The sequence below is a fragment of the Pseudoliparis swirei genome, chromosome 11 (genome assembly GCF_029220125.1).
Source record: "Pseudoliparis swirei isolate HS2019 ecotype Mariana Trench chromosome 11, NWPU_hadal_v1, whole genome shotgun sequence".
In the NCBI taxonomy this organism is placed as follows: Eukaryota; Metazoa; Chordata; class Actinopteri; order Perciformes; family Liparidae; genus Pseudoliparis; species Pseudoliparis swirei.
This window is the reverse complement of record NC_079398.1, coordinates 17,566,057-17,585,515: the sequence shown is the minus strand read 5'-3', so window position 1 is coordinate 17,585,515 and position 19,459 is coordinate 17,566,057. Positions and strand designations below refer to the sequence as shown.

At 45.5% G+C, this 19,459-nt stretch overlaps 1 protein-coding gene across 2 annotated transcripts; it reads right to left on the bottom strand.

Moving 5' to 3' along the window:
* Positions 1-147: 147 nt before the first annotated feature.
* Positions 148-9,179, bottom strand: LOC130202033 (uncharacterized). Of its 2 annotated transcripts, none has more exons than XM_056427319.1 (5): positions 9,014-9,179; positions 2,912-3,556; positions 2,497-2,827; positions 2,219-2,394; positions 148-1,203 (listed from the first exon to the last, which is right to left on the bottom strand). In XM_056427319.1, the coding sequence occupies exons 1-5, from the start codon at positions 9,022-9,024 to the stop codon at positions 972-974; spliced, it is 1,395 nt and encodes a 464-aa protein (XP_056283294.1). In that variant the 5' UTR covers positions 9,025-9,179; the 3' UTR covers positions 148-971. The 2 variants fall into 2 exon arrangements, with proteins under 2 accessions (XP_056283294.1, XP_056283293.1); XM_056427318.1 differs by lacking the exon at positions 9,014-9,179 and adding an exon at positions 8,241-8,744.
* Positions 9,180-19,459: the final 10,280 nt, after the last annotated feature.

Genomic DNA, 19,459 nt, shown 5'->3' with positions numbered 1-19,459 from the left:
AGAGGGGAAACGCCATTCTGCCCATTTCCTCCATTGTGCCATTTCATCCGTTCTGCACTTCTTTTTTCATTGGCAGCGATGAAAAAATAAGGGAGGCTGAATAGTTGGATGTCACAGCAGAGAAATAAAGAAAAAGAAACCTCCGGGAAGTGATTTACTGAGCTTTTTATTCCAGTGTGCCAGCAACGTAGAAACCAAACAGACGTAAATATTCTAAAATGTTAAGATATGAATGGAGGTCATATTAATAACTGGGCTGTGGAGGACCCACATGAGCTTGTTTGTTGTGTGTAAACGTTCTCCGTCTACACCTCCGTCACCTTTACTGTTGACAGAGCTCATGACGTGTGATTGGTGCAATCACATTTGATTTTGTAACTCCCACGAGTTCCAAGTTGAATCATGCAAAAATAGTTCAACAGGAATTTATTATAATATATATATATATATATTTTACATATTCAGAAGTGAAGTGAATAATTAAACAGATAGCCCCCCCAAAAAAAGAAAAACTGCCGCGACCTTTAGTCTTATATCTTCAGATCGGTGGTCATCGTCGAAGTCGTGCGCTCCCCCGTTGAGACGTGTTCAGTCACCTCCACCAATAACATCGGTCTTGGCAAGCGACCATTTTCAGTGTGCGTTACACCCTGAGCACATTCTCTACCAACACCAATATGAACCATCGTACGCCAGCTGCTCCACCGTTGGACCAGAAACAATCACCCCTCAAACGTCTTGTACCGAAACCACAGCAGCCAATTGACTCGCTCCATCTGGCAGCTTGAGAGAACATCGGTTACGTTGCAGCCGGTTACAACACGGCGGTTGCGTCACTTTTTTGTGGACAAGTTGGCATATTTGAAATATTCACGATTTGAGCAGCGTCATTCACCAAGTGCACATTTTGGGAAAGTAAAATGGTCGTGACTCGTGACACCCCCGAAGTCTCTGTCCATCCCTTCCTTCCTTTAGCTCCGCCCCTCCGTGCTCAGCAGCCCGGCTCTCCTCAGCGCTCGGTCCACCCTGGGAATCAGTTTTTCCTGGAAGTCCCACAGCCGCTTGTCCTCGTTGAGCTGCTCCAGCGTCAGCGAGCCACGCAGAGGATTGCGGACGTGGACGATCCGGCAGACGTCCATCGGGACCTTGAACCGCTGTCCGTAGTTCTTGAGCACTTCGTGGACTGAAGTCCACACCACCATCCTGTGACACACAGACCGTGTTTACATGCATTCGAATAACTGGCTTAGTCGGACTGAAATCGAATTATCCGTTTCATGTAATAATAATAATAATAATAATACATCAAATTTCTATAGCGCTTTTCATAATACTCAAAGATGCTTTACAACACATAATTTAAAAATTCCTAAAAGCTATGCATTAAAAATTACAATAAAAACAAACGATAAAAGCAAATAAGAACGTTCAGAGCACACAATCACACATTAAAAGCAGTTTTGAACAGGTGGGTTTTGATTAGTGATTTAAATGATGAAAGTTCGGTGCAGTCACGGATGATTTTGGGGAGAGAGTTCCAGAGGGAGGGGGCAGAAATGGAGAAGGCTCTGTCAACACCTTTGTTTGACTGTGCGGTCCGACTACGATCCGATTAACACCCCTGGATAACTCGATCCGATCCGGTTGATAATTCGACTATCGCGGCATGTAACGGTGAATTGGATTAGGAACTGGACTTTGCGTCTTTGCGCATGCTTGAGATCCCGCCACCCTCCTCCCTCCCTCCCTCCCATGTCGTGAACCGGAAGTCGAAAGAGTCGAAAGAGACGATAATGTCACAATTAACATCATGCAAGAATAGTAGAGGGATGTAGCTTCGCCTTGCTCTCTGTTCGCCATCTTTCTCGAAATGTTTATGTTGTTGTTGTTGGTTGTTGTTGGTAGTAGTGAAGAGGTCAAGCGGAAATGGCTGTATCACCACGAGTTGTAATGAAAACAGCGCCACCTATCGTATCGGATATGACATGCTTTCGGCCAATGATTCGAATTACTCACTGCCATGTATATTGGGATAACAACAGATCCCCCAAAAGATAGCATAGTCCGACTAAAGCAAGATTCGAATTATACCATCATGTAAACGCACTGACTCAAACACACAACACTTTCCTTTAAACCACACATGAACTTTTATGAGACGATACCTCTGCAACGTGTGTGTGTGTGTGTGTCCTGGACGAGTAACTTCTCCGCCTACCTCGGCTGAACTATCATCTTGTGTGGGTGGTAGGACGTTCTGTCGGGCTCCTCCCTGTAGATGTGCTCCAGGATATTGACGCCCGGCACCCCATTCCACTGAGGCAAGTGAAACCTCCTGCTTGGCTCAAAGTGTTTCTTGGGGAAGATGTGGTTCTCAATGAGGAAGACTCCCGTCTACACGATGCAACCCAGCATGGAAGATGAGAGAGAGAAAATACGGATTTTAAAAAACCATCCAATCTAACCTTGAGGTTTTAATGAAGCCAGAATCCCTACATTTGGTTGCTGTGGCTGCAGCGCGTCCATCAGGGCGTTCAGGGTGTCGTGTCGGTAGGGCATAATGATCTCGTCGATGTCGTTCAGCAGGACGTAGCGCGAGCGCTCCATGGACCTGTAGACGCACTCGTTGAGCGTGGTCAGCTGGCCGAAGTAGTGCACGTCCCCCCCGCTCTGCGAGAAGAGCCAGCCGCGAGACGGATTCAGGTGTCGGTCGATGGGCCAGGGAACCGCCTCCACGAAGCCCTCCTGGATGTAGCCCTGCAGCAGGCGGTCCAGTTCTGGACCACAGCTGGTGTTGTAGATCACCACCCGGTTCACGCCCAGTAACCTGCAGGCAAGCGGAGGAAAGAAAGATAATGGTAAATGTTTGGTTTACCCAACTGGGTTGCTCATTTGTTGTTGCCGTGCCGACCTGTACATCTCCAGTGTCTGTGCAAACTGAAGCACGTTGTTGTAGCCTCCAAACAGGTTGGAGATGCAGACTGTGAAGTTAAACCGAGGCTTCTCCGGCTCCTCCTCCTTCTCGTTGGTTTCCTGGTTTCCTATAGGAAGCCAGCGCCGGTGAGGCGGCCTCGCGCTGCTGCCCGGCCGAGTCAGCAGGTCGACGTGCGTGGCGTTGCAGTTCTGAGGGATCCGACACATGACGTCCGTGGTGGCGTAGGGGAACCCAAAGTGGTCCGTGTGTGGCAAGATGGTCCCCGGAGTCGTGGTTGATAGCTGGCCCGCGCAGCAGAACACGCAGTGAAGGGGTTGGATGGAGTCCCTCTTAAATATGCCGATGATGCGCACGTCCGAGCCGGCCTCTCTCCGGTCCATGTAGGCCGACACCAGCAGGTGCTTGGTGCCGTTCAGGGGAGTGATGGTCCGCGAGGAGATCCGCGAGGGGCAAGCCTCCGACGACTGACGCGGCTGCGGGGCGGACACGTACGTCCTGGGCATCCTCACAGCGAGGCAGAGGATGAAGACAAAGGCAGCGAGGAAGAGGAAGAAGAACCTCCCTTTAATTTCTTTTGCCTTGTCCATCCAGCTGCAGACGACACGGAGTGCCAACCGGAGGCTAGAATTGGCAATGAGAGATCAGAGGACACGTTTGAGGAACAGACTGAAATATCCCGTGAATGTAGAGGTCTACAACTCCAAATGCACTCCCAGTCTGTCCGCCTGGTCTCGTGTTCCTCTATCATGGTGACTGAGTTACTTCTTTACAATCTAATAAAGCAGCACAACCACAAATCATTTCCAAGTGGCGCTTACAATGTTTGTGTTTTTATTACCAGAAGGCATGTTGAGTAACGTATACATTTTAAAGTGCATGACAATGCTTATTTATCTATCTGGTGTCGGATTGTGGGGGCAGCAGACCCAGCAGGGTGACATAGATGTCCCTCTCACCCGCAACCCTTTCCAGCTCATTCTGGGGGATCCCGAGGCGTTCCCATGCCAGCTGGGAGATATAATCCCTCCAGCGTGTCCTGGGTCTTCCCCGGGGTCTCCTCCCAGCCTGGAAAACCTCGAACAGGAGGCGTCCGAATTGGATGCCCAAGCACCTTAACTGACTCCTTTCGACTCGAAGGAGTAGCGGCTCGATTCCAAGCTCCCTCCAGATGTCCGAGCTCTGTACCCCATCTCTAAGGCTGTGCCCTATGGAGGAAATTCATCCCCCTAAAGAGGAAACTCATTTCGGCCGCTTGTATCCGCAACCTCATTCTTTCGGTCACGACCCAGAGTTCGTGACCATAGGTGAGGGTTGGAACAATGTCCAGCGGCTTTAGCATCTCAGAGCCAGTGTTGTGCGTGGAGGTGATACCGCACCAGCTCTGGCTCTTTCCTCGCTAGTGAGGCCGGAGAGCTAGTCTCACTAGCTCTTCGGCAGGCCCCCGCCCGTTATACACAGCTTATTACAACTACACCAAAAAGTATAGCAGGACAAATTTGACGAGTCAAGGGATCAACGAAATTATTTCAATTGCCCTCTGAGGGAAAACACGGACGTCTGTTCCAAATGTTAAAGCGATCAAGCCATTATTGATCGACACAATCCGAAAAAGAAACCCGGTAATGCATGCAAAGTCATTTTGCTCTCGTCCTTTCTGCTACTCCAAGATCGTTCCCATTACCCTTGATAAGATACGCATGTGCACCTACACTGTGTGCACAATTATTAGGCAAGTGAGTATTTTGACCATATCATCAATTTGATGCATATTTTCCAACTCCAAGCTGTAAAAACTTGAATGTTAATTGGATTTAAGCATATTAGGTGATGTGTATCTGTGTAATGAGGGAGGGTGTGGGGAGTGATCACAGAACCATCAAACGTTTTGTTGCAAATAGTCGACAGGGTCGCAAGAAACGTGTTGAGAAATAAAGACGCAAATTAACTGCCAAAGATTTGAGAAGAAGCAAACGTGAAGCTACCAGGAACCCATTATCCTCCAGTGCTGTCATATTCCAGAACTGCAACCTACCTGGCGTGCCCAGAAGTACAAGGTGTTCAGTGCTCAGAGACATGGCCAAGGTCAGGAAGGCTGAAACCCGACCACCACTGAACAAGACACTGAAGTTGAAACGTCAAAACTGGGCCAAGAACTATCTGAAGACAGATTTTTCAAAGGTTTTATGGACTGATGAGATGAGAGTGACTCTTGACGGACCAGATGGATCAGTAACGGGCACAGAGCTCCACTTCGACTCAGACGCCAGCAAGGTGGAGGTGGGGTACTGGTATGGGCTGGTATTATTAAAGATGAGCTAGTTGGACCTTTTCGGGTTGAACATGGACTCAAAATCAACTCTCACACCGACTGCCAGTTTTCAGAAGAGACTTTCTTCAAGCAGTGGTACAGGAAAACCATGATTTTTATACAGGACAATGCTCCAGCGCATGCATCGAAGTACTCCACTGCGTGGCTAGCCAGTAAAGGCCTTAAAGATGAAAGAATAATGACATGGCCCCCTTCTTCACCTGACCTCAACACTATTGAGAACTTGTGGAGCGTTCTTAAACAGGAGATTTACAGTGCAGGAAACAGTACACCTCTCTGAACAGTGTCTGGGAGGATGTGGTTGCTGCTGCACACGTTGATCGTCAACAGATCAAGAAACTGACATGAATGGAAGGCTTATTACTGTTATTGAAAAGAAGGGTGGCTATATTAGTCACTGAGGTTTTTTTTAAATGTCAGAAATGTTTATTTGTAAATGTGTAGTTGTTTGTTTATTATTCTCACGTTAACAGATGGAAAACTAGAATGGGCACTCGGTAGAGCGCATACCTTCGCATATCACAAGATTGGGCATTGAATTATGAACATTTTGGCATTAGTTGCATGCCAATTGGACAAAAATGTATCGTGCTATGGTAAAAAAAATTTTTTTGACCTTTCCATGACCTTGACCTTGACCTTTGACCCGATTGATCCCAAAATCTAATCAAATGGTCCCCGGATAATAACCAATCATCCCACCAAATTCCATGTGATTCAAGAAGATTTGACCTGTTCATGACCTTTGACCTTGAACTTTGACCCGATCGATCCCAAAATCTAATCAACTGGTCCCCGGATAATAAACAATCATCCCACCAAATTTCATGCGATTCGGTTCAATACTTTTTGAGTTCTGCGAAAGATTTTGACCTGTTCATGACCTTTGATCTTGACCTTTGACCCGATCGATCCCAAAATCTAATCAACTGGTCCCCGGATAATAAACAATCATCCCACCAAATTGCATGCGATTCGGTTCAATACTTTTTGAGTTTTGCGAATAACACGCATACAAATAAATAAATACACGCCGATCAAAACATAACCTTCCGGCATTTTCAATGCGAAGGTAATAACAAGTGAGATGGGAAAGTTGTCATTGTTTATTTAGTTGCAAAATAATTCTGCACACTAATAGTTACCCAATAATTGTGCACACATAGATATTCTCCTAAGAAAGCCAAAACCTTACTTTTACTTTCTAAAATATTCAGGTTTGAGGTTTATTGACATTTTGGATTGACCGAGAGCACTGTAGTTGTTCAATAATAAAAGGAATCCTCAAAAATACAACTTTCCTAATAATTGTGTTCACGGTGTATACCGTCTGTTTAACACCTCCCTCTAGATTGTTTTTACAGCTCATCCTGCCGACACTGAAGTCTTAACCAAACATGCTGTTCAGAGAAGGAAGGGGGCACCCTTGACTGTCGCTGTGCTATCAGAGACAAGCCTCGACCAATGGAAACACATTCAGACTCAGGGCCAACTGGAAAGCAAACAGATGTAAACGTAAACTACGAAACAGGCTCAACGCACAATGGAGATCTGGTTTCAGTCCTCTCACAATCTGGAGAGCATCATGAAGACATTTCCCGTAATGCTGACCTAACATGTATTACCTTTTCAGTGGAGCGGGAAAAACTCAACAAGGCTCCTTTACCTCAACGTTAGAAGAGAGCGTCGGTTCCTCTGAGCTAGGAGCTACGATTGATGACAAATTAATGACGGCGAACAACGTTTACGTGGTGGACAAAGAGGACAATAACAACGCCGGCTCACTTCTGTTTGTGGAGCTCCTTCAGGGTTATTATACGAGACGATTGGAGTACCATAAGTAAAGTATCGCATACACACAATTAGGGATGAGAATTGATAAGATTTTAACGATTCCGATACCTTATCGATTCCTGCTTATCGATTCGATTCCTTATCGATTCTCTTATCGATTCTTTTGGGCAAGGGGTGAAAAAAAGAGCACAAACGGGTTTATTCACATTAATTTTCTTTTATATAATGCTGCACACACACAGTATGTATACATACACATTTACTTTTTTTAAATAAGCAAAAACATTTATACGATATTACTCTTGAACTTAAAATAAAACTTACATAACTTAAATAAAATGTATTCTGTTTAATTTAAACATGTTCCTAGAAATTACAGTGCTCCTTCCTTTTTTTTAAAGGGTATATGAACTGAGCTGCCAAAAATGAAACTAGCAGTGGCAAATACCAAGTGTGCACCATCAATTGTATGGATCATCAACAATTCTTGTGCAGAAAAATAAGCATGTCTGCTTTCTCCGGGAGGATACGCGATCTCTCAGGACTTATTGTGTCTCCAGCCGTGGAGAACACTCTCTCAGATGGGGTGGAGGATGCCTGAACACAAAGATATGAGGAGGTGTACAAGACGTGCTCGCTGTAGCCTGTGACCCAGACAGACGACCAGCCTCTGAACCGGTCTGACTCTGAACCTCATCAGCTAAATTGGATGGCAATGGAGATTATTTATATAGTGAAAGCTGGTTTACACAATGAAACAAATGGCACTAACAAAATCGCTGAATTTGCTGAGCTGACATAAAGCCACATTAAGAGGGGAGGCAAACACTACCTCGCCTCAATGTAGGGTGACAATGGAAGATTCTGTAGCTAAGCTAGCGTAGCTATATGCTAAATTTAATAATGGATTAAAAATCGATATGCTGTTTAATAATGGGTAAACACGATAACGCGAACGTTTGCTGATAACACACGCCCTCCAATAATTAATACCGTTACGATCAAACATTTCTCAAAACTGGACTTTCAATCCAAACGTGAAGTGATCGATAATGGGAGACCAATGCCGGAGCTCAAATGTGTGCTTCAAACGAAGGACAGAAGATAACTTGATCGACTACACACAATAAAGGCAAATGGCTTCACACAGTGAGTGGTTGTGATCACTTTGGAGGAGTTTACCTTGGACAGAAAGAGATGAAGCGCCGGCGTTCGCTGAGCTGCTGCATCGAACACACGACACTCCTGTCATTTAATTCCACGCTGTGTTCAAATGCTTCTTCATCTTTGTTGTATTTCCTCCCTTCGACGAAATAGATTTTTGACACACGTTACAAGTGGCGTAGTTGTCATTTTGTCGTGTGAAATAGAGCCAAACTTTAGAGCGCCTCTGCCTAGTTGCCATGTTTGCTGCAGTCTGAAGAAACTAAAAAAGTTTGCGCATGCGCAACGCCACAGAGGACCGTTAGCAGAACCGTTAAAGAATTTGGCTAACGATCCCAAACAATCGGTTCACTGGGAACCGGTTCTAAAACAGAACCGGTTCTCGATGCCCATCCCTACACACAATGGAGTAAAGAGGTACATTTACACTGTATTTTGTGGTTCCATACTTTATGCTTATATTCCACAGTATATGGAGGTAATTGCACTGTATTTATTCAAGAGCTGAATAGTTCTCACTTATAAAACACAACAGTGACTGATTAAAACTATAAAAAGTATACAAGTGATCCAGTGAGCCACTCACTGCATGAATACTTTTACTTTGAGGACATTATTTACTTATTCCTTGTCAGTGAGTCACAGAGCTGAACCCAAATCAAGATAATCCAAAAAGATAATGAATAAGAATGTGTGGGAAATATAAGAATGTAATATAAACACCAACAGCAAACATTAAAAGCCGATGGTCTTCAAATTAAAATGACAAAAGTAACCTCGGCACCACTAACCTCAGGAGCATTAGTATTAATGCTAATGTCGAAATGAAGGACGAGCGAATGAAATAGACACACACACTCACGCGCACACGCGCACACGCACATTCACTCAGACACACTCACACACTCACACACGCACACACGCACACACAAAGAGGAACAATCGAAGTGTGTGTCTTCTCTTCGGTCGGTCTAGTGTTCGAGTCCCGGTCCGTGGCTGCAACTGCTTGGCCGGAGTCACCCCGCGCGCGTGCGCGTGTTAAGAGTCTCCACCAGCAGCCGCGCGCACCTGTTGCCGAGTGTGCGACTGATACACCGCTAACCGAATCTCTACTCCGGTTTCTGTTATTAAAGATGAAGGAACAGAGCCGTCGGATATGATCGTATATTATATTACGACAATATTTTTTTTTTATTAACTATACTTTTACTTTCAGAGGAATCCAGAGAACAAGATTCTGCCTTTTCCTCTCATTTTGATTCGGAGTAAAACACTTTTCTTCCATGAATTGTTTCTAAAACTAATGTTTTTCGACGACAGATACTATGAACTATATTTTTTACCGTGTTTTTTCTTTCCTTTAAAAATAATAATCCAAAAATCCTTTGCAGTCAACAAGAAGACGTCCACAGCAGTATTAATTAAATACTGCATATAATATTGATTCATAAGCTGCAGGTTCTTACCTTCGCATTCTGCGGAAGGTTATGTTTTGATCGCTGTGTATTTATTTATTTATTTGTATGTGTGTGTGTTTGTGTGTTATTCGCATAACTCAAAAAGTATTAAACCGAATCGCATGAAATTTGGTGGGATGATTGGTTATTATCCGGGGACCATTTGATTAGATTTTGGTATCGATCGGGTCAAAGGTCAAAGTCAAGGTCATGAAAAGGTACCAAAAAAGTGCCTGCTTGCGAAGGTATGCGCTCTACCGAGTGCCGGTTCTAGTTAATACTGCACTGCCACTATAGCAATTTAAATATAAGTTCACAAGTTATAAACACACACACATACACGCACACACACACATAAAAACACTTACACACACATACATAAACACATATACAGACACACATAAACAAACATACAGACACACATATATACACACTTGCATACACACACGCACACACACACATACATACACACACACATACACACATACATACATACCCACACACATATATACATACACACATACACACATATACACACACACACGCACACACAGGATACATGCTGGGGATGAATGGATTGGCATGACAGGACTTTGAGGATTTAGATTTGACATGCAGGCCGCTGGTGTATGTTTATGTTCATGACGTATACCTTTACTCTTCAATCGGAAGTTTTACAACTCTTGAAGTTATGAGATAGAAAGTCGAAATTATGAGATAGAAAGTCAGAAGTATGAAATAGAAAGTCGAGATTATGAGATAGAGTCAACATTATGAGATAGAAAGTCATAAGTATGAGATAGAAAGTCGAGATTATGAGATAGAGAGTCATAATTATGACATAGGAAGTGAAAATTATGAGATAGAAAGTGAAAATTATGATAAAAAAGTCATAATTATGAAACAGAAAGTCATTATTATGATAAAGAAAGTCATAATTATGATAAAGAAAGTCATAATTATGAGATAGAAAGTACGTTGGTGTAGTGTCGCCTCACAGCAAGAAGGCTACGGGTTCAGTTCCCGCTCTCGGCAGTCCTTCTGTGTGGAGGCTGCATGTTCTCGCCGTGGCAGCGTGGGTTCCCTCAGGCTTCCTCCCAAAGACCTGCAGGTTAATTGAACTCTAAATGTCCTGTAGGTGTGACTGTGAGCTTGAATTGTTGTCTGTCTCTGTTTGGGGCCTGAGATGGCAGATCCAGGTGGTTCTTCTATCAATTCCTTGTTTAACTCATGAGCAGATGTGTTGAAGCGCAGTTACATTTCTGCTGAGGGAGTTTGACCTCATGCCCAGACAGAACAATTAGGCCCATCGTGTCTTGAGTATCTTTAAGATAAGATAAGAGGATCCTTCATGAGGAAATGTACTGACTCGTCTATTTTTATGCAGACAAGTCTTCCTTGTTGTTTTAATTCATGTTTTTTGAGCAACCAGTGCAAAATATCCCATATCCCCGAAAACAAAGATTGAAAAAAAAATACACGACGAGGCCAATCAGACGCCACCAAGAGGACACCGCATTACGTGCTAGTTTCTAGATTTATTTTGTAGTCTTTTTGCTTGTTGTCGAATATTTAAAGACTGCGACGTATCATCTGCGAGAGGGGGATAGTTCCCAATCTGCCATCCCTTAATATTTTGTAAAAATAAATGAATAAATGGCTCAGGAAATTCACTTTATTATAAATTGAGGCACAAGACGTTAGAGCCTCACATGTATTGACAGATACATTCCACAATAAAATGGTAAAACTTAAATCTGTACAATTGCTTCATGCACTCTTATTGGGAATGACGCAGTTTGAATAATAAAAAAATGAATATGATGAATTAATGGACAACACTAAATAAAAACGTTATTGCGTTAACGTACTTTCCCTCGCTCTGGTTTCAAAATAAAAGCGGCTCTAGACGGACTATGCAGGATGTCGTGCTGCACCTGGGTGCTGCCTTAACCCACAACACATGAGCCAGAGGGTCAAAGGTCAACGCTATGACAACGTAGAGCCCCAATGACTTGACCAGATGTGAACCACTGAAGCAAATCACAACCGCGCACTACACACAAAGTACACAAACCATTTACATTTACTTACTCTAAATGTGTGTTTAAAGCACTGTGTGTCTGGCTAACCGCTAACAGCTAGCAACGTTAGCATTACACACACTGCTGAGTATGTCATGGAAACTTAGCCTGAAACATCTCACGTCTTGCTTATTTAACACTAGGGATGGGTATCGTTTGGGTTTTTTCCGATACCGGTGCTAAACCGGTACTTTTAAAACGATACCGGTGCCTAAACGGTGCCTGAACCGATACTTTTTTTTTTTTAACACACAATGAGGACATTAAAAACCTCTTTGGCCATATTCCCTGTAGAAGCCGTTATCATGGAGCACCGACACACAACGGATATCAGACTGTTAACATACACAAGATATGTGTTACGATCTCAGACACTTAGGAAGTAGGACCCAATTGCACGACCCGGGAGACAGAGATAAAGTATTTGTAAGTACTTTATTTTTCGGTTCTGCAGTGAACAAAATGAAAGCGCTCACGTAGTGAGGAATCAAAAACTTTTCAAGAGCCCAACATAACCCGACCTGATCATGGCAAAAGACCAGACGAACTGACAAGGAACACTGGGAGACAGGGGAATTTAAGCACATGGTAACAAGACACAGGTGGGACCAATCAGGGGCGGGGCTGACACTGATGAGCATAGGAGACAGGTGTGATGACAGGTGAAAACAATCAGGAAGCCTGGAATGAGAGAAAGCGAACATAAATGACATGAACCTCTCTAGCATATCTGTCGGTGCACAACAGTACCCTCCGCTCTAGGGCCAACTCCTGATGGCCCAGGCTGATTGTAAAAGTCGTGGATAAGAGTCTTGTCTCGATAAATGAAGCAGCTATCCAGCTTCTAGCCTCAGGACCGTAACCCTTCCAGGCTACCAGGAATTGCTTGCGGCGCCCCCTATTACGGACCTCCAGTAGCTTACGGACCTTGTAAACGTCACCCCCTTCAAAGAACTGGGCGGTGGAGGGGCTTGAGGCGGGAACAAGTGTGCTCTCACACCGGCTTGATTTTACTAACGTGAAACGTTGGGTGCACTCTCAAGGTCCTGGGGAGTTGCAAGCGTGCCGGCCGGGTTGATGACTCTGGACACTGGAAGCGGACCCACAAATCTCGGAGCCAGTTTCTTTGAGGCGACATGGAGTGGTAAGTCTTTGGTAGAGAGCCAAACCTTTTGGCCTGGACTGTAGGAGGAGCGACCCTGCGATGAGCGTCCGCAACAGCCTTCATCCGAGCTGAACTTCGGAGAAGAGACTGGCGAGCACCAGCCCAAACTCTGCGACAACGTCTGATCATGGCATGTGCCGATGGAACCATCACCTCTTCCTCGTTGTTAGGGAAAAGTGGAGGCTGGAAACCATTGACACAATGGAATGGAGAGAGACCTGTGGCCGCCGTAGGAAGGGTATTGTGGGCAACCTCGACCCATGTGAGGTGGTCACTCCAGGTGGTCTGGTTCCGGGAGACGAGACAACGTAGCATAGTCTCTAGTTCTTGGTTCAGACGCTCCGACTGTCCATTTGACTGAGGGTGATAACCTGATGACAGGCTGACGGTGGCACCTATGAGTCGACAAAACTCTTTCCAGAAGGCGGAAATGAATTGTGGACCCCTGTCGGAAACAATGTCATTAGGGAATCCATGGATCCTGAATACGTGATTCATCATGACCTCTGCGGTGACTTTGGCAGAGGGAAGCTTGGTCAATGGGATGAAGTGAGCCATCTTTGAAAATCGATCAACCACTGTTAGAACCGTAGTCTTGCCTCTGGATGAGGAAATCCTGTCACAAAATCCATCGAAATGTGTGACCAAGGGCGATGGGGAATCGGCAGCGGCTGGAGCAAGCCCATCTTAACTTGAGATGAGGTCTTATTACACGCACACACCGGACAAGCCGCTACATACTCGGCCACATTTTTCTTCATGGATGGCCACCAGAAACGTTGTTGAATCCTGAACATTGTTCTTGCTACTCCCGGATGGCACGAAAGCACAGATGAGTGAGCCCAGTGGATGACCTTGGAGTGAAGAGCCTCAGGAACAAACAGCAGATTGTTGGGACACTCGCTAGGCGCTGGATTCATGACATTTGCCTCTTTAACGTCTGACTCCACTTGCCAGGAAAAGGCTCCGATCACCCGGTTAAGTGGAAGGATGGTCTTGGGCTCTACCGCAAGTGGTTCGGGATCGTAAAGACGAGACAAAGCATCGGGTTTTTGATTCTGAGACCCGGGACGAAAAGAGAGTGTGAAGTTGAATCTACTAAAGAAAAGTGTCCACCTGGCCTGACGGGAGTTGAGACGCTTAGCCTTTCGTATATATTCTAGATTCTTGTGATCTGTCCAGACTAAAAACGGTTGCTCTGCACCCTCTAGCCAGTGTCTCCATTCCTCGAGGGCAGCTTTTACAGCTAACAATTCCTTGTTTCCCACGTCATAATTCCGCTCTGCCGTTGTCAACTTACGCGACAGGTAAGCACATGGATGCATCTTGTTGTCTTCTGCAGAACGTTGAGACAGTACTCCTCCAATTCCCTCATTGGAAGCATCCACCTCGACCATAAACTGGCGCTGGGGATCTGGAATGGTGAGTATGGGAGCTGAGGTGAATCTATCTCTGAGAAGTTTGAAAGCAAGATCCGCCTGGGGGGTCCACTTGAAGGGAACCTTAGGAGAAGTCAGAACATGCAGAGGAGCAGCAACAGAACTGAAATTCCTAATAAACTTCCTATAGAAGTTAGCAAATCCTAGGAACTGCTGAACCTTTTTCCTGGAGTCTGGTGTGGGCCACTGGGATACTGCACTGACTTTCGCAGGATCCATTTGGATGTGATTAGGTGAGACTATGTATCCTAAGAAAGATACCTCTTCTGTGTGGAACTCGCACTTCTCTGCCTTGACATATAGCTGATTATCCAGTAGTTTCTGCAAAACTTGGCGGACATGGTTAACATGAGATTTAGCGTCTGGGGAGAAAATCAGTATGTCATCCAGATACACAAACACTGAAATATTCAAGAATTCCCGCAAAACCTCATTCACAAAAGCTTGAAAAACAGCCGGTGCATTGCACAGTCCAAAAGGCATTACCAAGTACTCATAGTGACCATTCTGAGTGTTGAATCCAGTCTTCCACTCATCCCCTTGTTTTATTCTAACCAAGTGATATGCATTTCTTAAATCCAACTTGGTGAATATCTTGGCCGTTGAAGCAGTTCAAAAGCAGATGACATGAGTGGCAGAGGATAGCGGTTCTTCACCGTAATGTCATTTAGTGGACTGTAGTCTATGCAAGGTCTCAGAGACCCGTCTTTCTTTCCCACAAAAAAAAAGACCGCTCCGGCTGGAGACGATGAAGGACGGATAATCCCTGATTTGAGTGAAGAGGAGATGTATTCATCCATTGCTGTTCTCTCAGGTCTCGAAATCGAGTAAAGTCTCCCTTGGGAATGGGGCTCGGTAAGAGATCAATGGGACAGTCAAAATCTCGGTGAGGAGGTAGCGACAAGGCTTTAGACTTGTTAAACGCTTCTTTAAATCATGGTAACAGGAAGGTACCTTGTGTAGATCAGGATAGTCAGGGTGATCTATAATGATCCTACTAGAGTCTGTTGGTGCATTAACAGGTTGCGAAAGTTTACACCTGCCCTTACAATCCTCTCCCCATTCCTTAACTTTCCCTGAAGGCCAGTCTATGTGAGGATTGTGGATCTTCAGCCAAGGAAACCCCAAAATAATCGGGTGCTGAGTTGACTCAAAAATATGAAATTGCATGCTCTCGGTATGGTCCTTATTTATAGTAATCCGTATGGGCTCAGTGCAATGGGTAACTGTGAACAACAAGCGGCCGTCTAAGGCACTGGCACTAACAGGATGAGATAGCGGGACAGTTTTTTATTTTTAGCTGTTTGACTAGGCCCCAGTCTATAAGGCTTTCGTCAGCCCCTGAGTCTATTAACACACCCTGGTCAATGGTCTGATTGTTAATACAAATGTCTACCTGAGTAACAGGTCGAGGAGGGAAGTCTGCGGGAAACTTGCTCACCAGCGCCGAGCTGTTGACTGGTGAGCGCGATCTTTTCCCGGGCATGAAGCGAGTTGATGACCCCGCTGGCCGCAGTAGAAACAGCAACCCTCCCGTAGACGGCGCTGCCTCTCCTCCAGAGAAAGCCTGGTTCTTCCAAGCTGCATGGGTTCACCGGAGTCATTCGGAAGTGTAGTCCTCTGATGGTCCGGTAACATGAGCTGGAAATCCTCCGCTGGGCGCGCGACCCTCCGAGGCGAATTCTGGAAGCTGGGAATAACATCTCGGTTGCGTCGACGCTCCTCTCTCTTTCGAAGACGGTTATCGATCCGGATGGCCACAGCGATGAGGATTCCAGATCCCGGGTGTCTCCAGTGGAGCCAGCTGGTCCTTTATCGGTTCCGAAAGTCCTGTCATGAAGGCGTCACGAAGAGCCGGAACATTCCATCCGCTGTCCGCTGCTGCTGTACGAAACTCGATGGCATAATCAACCACCTGACGGTTGAGCTGGCGTATTTGAAACAGTCTTCTGCTGGCCTCCGTAGCAGGCGATGAGTGGTCAAAATGCGCCTCATAGTCTCTATGAAATCGGCCAATGAGTAACATAGTTCGGTGTCTCTAGACCATTCTGCAGTAGCCCAGGCTGCAGCTCTTCCCGTTAAATGAGACACAATAAACGCCACTTTACCATGCTCAGATAAAAAGCTGCTGGGTTGTGTTGAAAATGCAGATCACACTGTACCAGAAAGGCTCTGCAATTCGAAGAGTCTCCGGAAAATCTCTCCGGAAGAGCCAGCCGTAACGGGAGGAAACAGCCTGACCTGGGTCGTCAGCTGGAGTATTGACAGGCAAATTCTCAGCTGTGGATGACGTCACCGGAGGAGCAGTCTGTTGATGAGTGAAAACATTATTCATTTGGGCAACCAGTTGTTGCATCTGTGTAGATAATTCTTCCTGAACCCCGGCCTGGCGTCCTCTCAGCTCTTGTATTTCCTGGCTGACTTTGTCCAGTCTTTCCTCGTGATGAAAAATCGTCACGCCCTGTACCGACAGAGCGGCGTGAAGCGTTCTTGGGTCGGCTGGGTCCATAATGTGGTCAGTTCGTTCTGTTACGATCTCAGACACTTAGGAAGTAGGACCCAATTGCACGACCCGGGAGACAGAGATAAAGTATTTGTAAGTACTTTATTTTTCGGTTCTGCAGTGAACAAAATGAAAGCGCTCACGTAGTGAGGAATCAAAAACTTTTCAAGAGCCCAACATAACCCGACCTGATCATGGCAAAAGACCAGACGAACTGACAAGGAACACTGGGAGACAGGGGAATTTAAGCACATGGTAACAAGACACAGGTGGGACCAATCAGGGGCGGGGCTGACACTGATGAGCATAGGAGACAGGTGTGATGACAGGTGAAAACAATCAGGAAGCCTGGAATGAGAGAAAGCGAACATAAATGACATGAACCTCTCTAGCATATCTGTCGGTGCACAACAATATGTTCTCCATTATATGATGTGATATGTATAGTCATGTGCAGACTTTATAGGGTTAACCTGTCACTGTTTTGATGGGCAAAGAGAACAACCAATCAGAGGTACTGAAGATGACATGTGACAAATAAAGTTTTGCTTCTGACAGCCAGTGTTGCCAGGTCTGCGGTTTTCCCGCGGAATTGGGCTACTTTTGAAGTGTTGCCGCGGGTTGAATTTTTTGTCCGCTGGTTCGGGTAGACCTATTTTGCATGCAAATTACATGAATATCTTTAAATAAAAATCCATATTTTAAATGAAATAATTTATTTATACCCAAATCCTACCAAACTGACTCCAGATCAGCACGTACACACATGGACATGGGACACGCCCACATACACACTTTAAAAGCAGTGTATATGGTTTGGCACGGGCATATTTTGAGTTCTGATAGGGCTGGTTTTTGGGTTGGTTTTGATTGGCCATTGGGCTGGTTTTGTCACACAGACCTGGCAACCCTGGAGACGACCGCAGCAACCCTGGAGACCAGTGTTGCCAGGTCCATGTTTCCGCGAATTGGGCTACTTTTGAAGTGTTGCCGGGTTGAATTTTTGTCCGCTGGTTCGGGTAGACCTATTTTGCATGCAAATTACATGAATATCTTTAAATAAAAATCCATATTTAAAATGAAATAATTTATTTATACCCAAATCCTACCAAACTGACTCCAGATCAGCACGTACGCGCCGACACATCCGCTCGCAGTGGGTCACTTTCCTATCTCAGGGGGGCATCATGAAGGAGTTACATATTTTGAGTTCTGATATTGGGCTGGTTTTTGGGCTGGTTTTATTGGCCATTGGGCTGGTTTTGGGCTGGTTTTGATTGGCCATTGGGCTTGTTTTGTCACACAGAGCTGGCAACCCTGCTGACAGCGAGAGTTACACTGAAACAAGTGACGCCCCACGGTCTTTATTCCTCCGTCATTATATTCCCGGTAACACCGGGTATACAGCCGGGACCGCTGTACATCAACACATCTGCTAGCAGACTGTCACGCTCGTAGCTCGTAGCTAGCGCTAGCTACGAGCTAGCTTAAACATGGTTATAATGGCTAATTTATTATTTCTTGGGCTACTTTTATGAATGCAACACTTGCAAACAACGATACGGTACTAATCTGAGTTACGGCTGCTCGTCATCATCGGTCTCCCCGTGTTCAGGGGGACCGGTGACGGTCTCCCCATCGCACCCAGCCTGACGCTGGTGTGCTCGACACGGGCTCACTAGTCACACACGGCGCAGCCTCCGCTGTCAAAGTTAAATATGAGAGGCTCGTAACCTGCTGACAGGGCGGAGTCACCTGAGAAGTTCACAACAATAGTTTTTTTCAATTTCAATCGGCTCAGGCACCGGAAAGAAGCACCGGAATGTGCGTTGCGTTTCGGTCCGGGTAATACCGGTTGTATTGGAACCGGTACCACATTGGCACCGGGTTTCGGTACCCAACGCTATTTAACACCAGTTTGTCCAATTAAAAGTGATTCACTTTAAATGTGTGTTGGTATTATTATTCCAACGTGTGGAAACATGACCTGCCTGTCCGTAAACGTGCTAACTGTGAAAGGGAAGAAGTGTATGGTATTGACCCTTCAGAAGAGAGCGCTGTCGCTTTAAGAAAGGAGTGAGGAAGACGTGCTGTATGCAGGCTGAAGGCAAACGTGTGGGATTAATTCATTTAAAAAATAGCAACAAGAAAGACGGAGGCGTTTGTGGACAGTTCACTTTAAGGGTGCAACATATGGCGTGTCTTTTACGACACCTTGAGCTGATGGCCTGCATTGATAGGCGCATGGACAGGAAGCAGCAGGTGAGGCTGGGAGAAACTATATCCAGCACCCGGTCTGATTCTGATGTTTTTGAGTTTGAATGAAGTGTGTGTTTTACGGCGCCTCACAGGCCATTAGTGTCAATATGCGGTGGCGGGAAAGGGGAAGGGGAGGAGTTGTTTATTCAAATCCAACAATGCAGCAGTGGTTGTTGCCGACACAACTGGCCAGAGTTCCGCATCTTTGTATTTGTTCTGTGTTGACATCCTGGAGGATGTGCACGTGAACTACCATACCATTGCTATGACACCTATATGTAGCCTATAGGGCGAGGATGCTGCTGTGTGTCTGTCGCGTGGTCGCCGTGC